Genomic DNA, 2,998 nt, shown 5'->3' with positions numbered 1-2,998 from the left:
CTTAATTTATTAATCTTTCGAAGAGGAGAAAGTTATTTCCTATGTTTAAGTGTCAGTCAGCCCTATCTTTCATTTTAGTAAAAAGGCTCAATCTGTCTTTTGACTCAACTGTAAGTGAAATTAACTAGATATCAGCCATGTCAGTGAAATTGTCTATATAGATTGATTATTTGGGGATCATCAAGATATAGCCCTGGCCCGTGTGGTTTAGTGGATAGAGCCCACACACAAAGTGGTCTCAGGTTCAATTCCTGGTCAAAGGCATGTACCTGGGTTGCAAGTTTTATCCACAGTCCCGGTTAGGGATTGTGCAGAAGGCAACCAATAGATGTGTCTCTCACACACTGATTTTTTTCTCTCTCCCTTTCCCCTCTCCTCCTCTCTTCTCCCTCCACTTTCTAAAAGCAATGGAAAAAAATATCCTCGGGTGAGGATTAAAAACAAAAAAGATATAATGCTGCCTTCATAAGGCTAGACTTCCCAGGAGAGCTGAGCATGTGATAGATGGGACAGGGCAGCAGCCTAGGGAAAGGTGATATCATGAATAAATTATTCCATTCTTAAGGCATAAAACATATTTTGATTAGTTATATGCCTATTTGAATTTTGCAAATATATATGTATATACATATCAGCCTACTTCCTGATTTTGCCTGAATACTTATCCAAACTAAAGCTCTCCCTACACTCCTCGCTCATACCTCGACGCTGCTCATTTCTACACAATTTAAAGCCATGCTCGATACTTCTTTTTGTGCATTTTTATTTTTAATTACTTAGTATTCACCTCTGTGCATCCCAATTTTTACATACCATTCTGCCTCTCTTCCCATTTCTTTCTCATGAAATGACTATTTTTAAAGTAAATAATAGGAAATACATTGTCTGCAACCTGAAAGGAAACTGGGAGTGCCAAAAGCCTACAAAGCAAGATTTCACTCACCCATAGTCTCCACGATTGACATGTTCAATTAATTCTGGTTCAATGAGGCATACATGCTGGGAACATTTCCATTGCTGTCCTGAACATGTGCTGCAAAGATATAAAAATTACAAATGTGGTATGACCTTAATGGAATCTGTTTATAAAATTAGTAAGCAGAGTTGTCCATTCTTAAGGCATAAAACATATTTTGATTAGTTATATGCCTATTTGAATTTTGCAAATATATATGTATATACATATCATATGTGTGTGTATATAGATATATATATATATATATATATCTATATACACACACATACATACATCATATGCATTAGCTACTACTCAATATGTTCTCATCTTCTATTCCAGGCAATTGGTAAATAAAGTGACCACATAGTCACTGAAGTTTAAAAACACAAATCCAATTAGACAGTAGATTCAATATATTTGTAATTGGAAGCTTTCTATAGGATAATCCTGTCAAGGAAACCTGTTTTTATATACAGTTACTGTGTTCAAAGAAGCACAGTTTATCCATAGTATATCAGAATGTTTATAATGCATTCTTAAGGCATAAAACATATTTTGATTAGTCATATGCCTATTTGAATTTTGCAAATATATATATGTATATACATATCGAAGAGGTATATGTAATGCAGGCCTGCTGTATTATGAAGGCCTACTGTCATGTACATCAAACTCAAGCAATACAAAATGTATTCATGATTAAATTTTTTAACATTCATTAAAATTAAATATGTTTATACAAACTACGGTAGATATGTGGTATCTTAGTACTTATGATTCTTTCTAGATAGAATGTATGCTTTGTTTCACAGATGTTCCTTTTATTTGAAGAAAACGCACAGTAGAATTCAGTTCAGTGCCACTTAAATCCATTACCAGGAGTTGCAGTTTTCTTTAATTACTGATCCTTCTTCATAATGTTGACCATCTCTGAGGCAACCTGTCAATATAATGTAAACAAATGAAAATTCTAAATTGAACAATAAGGTGCCTCCACACAACAGGTAATCTACAATTATGTTTAGTTTTTTCAATTATGCAAAAATATGTGGTGCCAACCTGATGGAAATTCACATCTGGTTTGTGTCAAGTTTTATGTATCAAATTCTTCTGGGCTTACTCCAGGAGCTTTTATCTTTATACAGCATATTATATTCCAACAGAGGGGATTTGTGAAGCTTGAAAACTAGATTATCAAGGAACTAATCACTAACCACACTAAAAAAAAAACAAAATACAAAAAAAAAACCTTGTGTCTTAATAGGTAAGCAATAAAAGTGCTTAAATAAACTTATGTCATTTCTTATTTTTAAAGATCTAAGTCTCATTTGAATATGGCTAATTACATGTGACTAGAGTAAGGAGCTCAACGTTTTGGACAAAATGTAAAACTATTTCATTGAATTCACCTGACCAAACAATTTTTTTCTTTTTTCTTTAGGATTTAGATCAGGAGAAAAATTCATGAAACCAATAAGAGTGCTGCTATTTATGTTTCAAATCCAATTTTTTTCAACTATTCACTAGTTGTTAGCTAGTTTACTAGAATATATAAACTACTCAAAAGAGATCAATGGCAAAATATAATCATATAAAAACCACCAGTAAGATATTATGAAAATAGTACCCTGGTTACATATTAAATCCCTTTTGAGAAAATCCCATATAATAAAAGCCTAATATGCAAATCGCCTGAACAGAGGAATGACCAGTGGAACGACCGGTCGCTATGATGTGCACTGACCACCAGGGGTCAGACGCTCAATGCAGGAGCTGCCCCCTGTTGGTCAGTGCTCTTCAGGGGGAGCACTGCTCAGTCAGAAGCCCAGAAGCCCAGAAGCTGGGCTCACGGCTGGCGAGTGCAGCAGTGGTGGTGGGAGCCTCAGACAGCACCTATGACTGCATCAAGAACCTTGCTTGGGCCCTAAATAGTTTGGCTCAGTGGATAGAGCGTCAGCCTGCAGACTCAAAGGTCCCAGGTTCGATTCCGGTCAAGGGCATGTACCTTGGTTGCGGGCACATCCCCAGTGGGGGTTGCGC

The 2,998-nt window shown here is 35.8% G+C and overlaps 1 protein-coding gene across 3 annotated transcripts in view; it reads right to left on the bottom strand.

Annotated features, from left to right (window-relative positions):
• TINAG (tubulointerstitial nephritis antigen) overlaps positions 1 to 2,998 on the bottom strand; it is a 76,429-nt gene that overhangs the window by 66,302 nt on the left and 7,129 nt on the right. For all 3 annotated transcript variants that reach the window (XM_006757742.1, XM_015560048.1, XM_015560049.1), the window contains exons 2-3: positions 1,835 to 1,898; positions 944 to 1,033 (exon numbers count right to left, since the gene is read on the bottom strand). In XM_006757742.1, the coding sequence (XP_006757805.1) occupies positions 944 to 1,033; positions 1,835 to 1,898 (154 nt within the window). The remainder of the gene's footprint in view (positions 1 to 943; positions 1,034 to 1,834; positions 1,899 to 2,998) is intronic.

Source organism: Myotis davidii, unplaced genomic scaffold (assembly GCF_000327345.1).
Source record: "Myotis davidii unplaced genomic scaffold, ASM32734v1 scaffold313, whole genome shotgun sequence".
Classification (NCBI taxonomy): Eukaryota; Metazoa; Chordata; class Mammalia; order Chiroptera; family Vespertilionidae; genus Myotis; species Myotis davidii.
The sequence above is the reverse complement of the archived record's forward strand: the minus strand, read 5'-3'. Positions and strand labels throughout refer to the sequence as shown.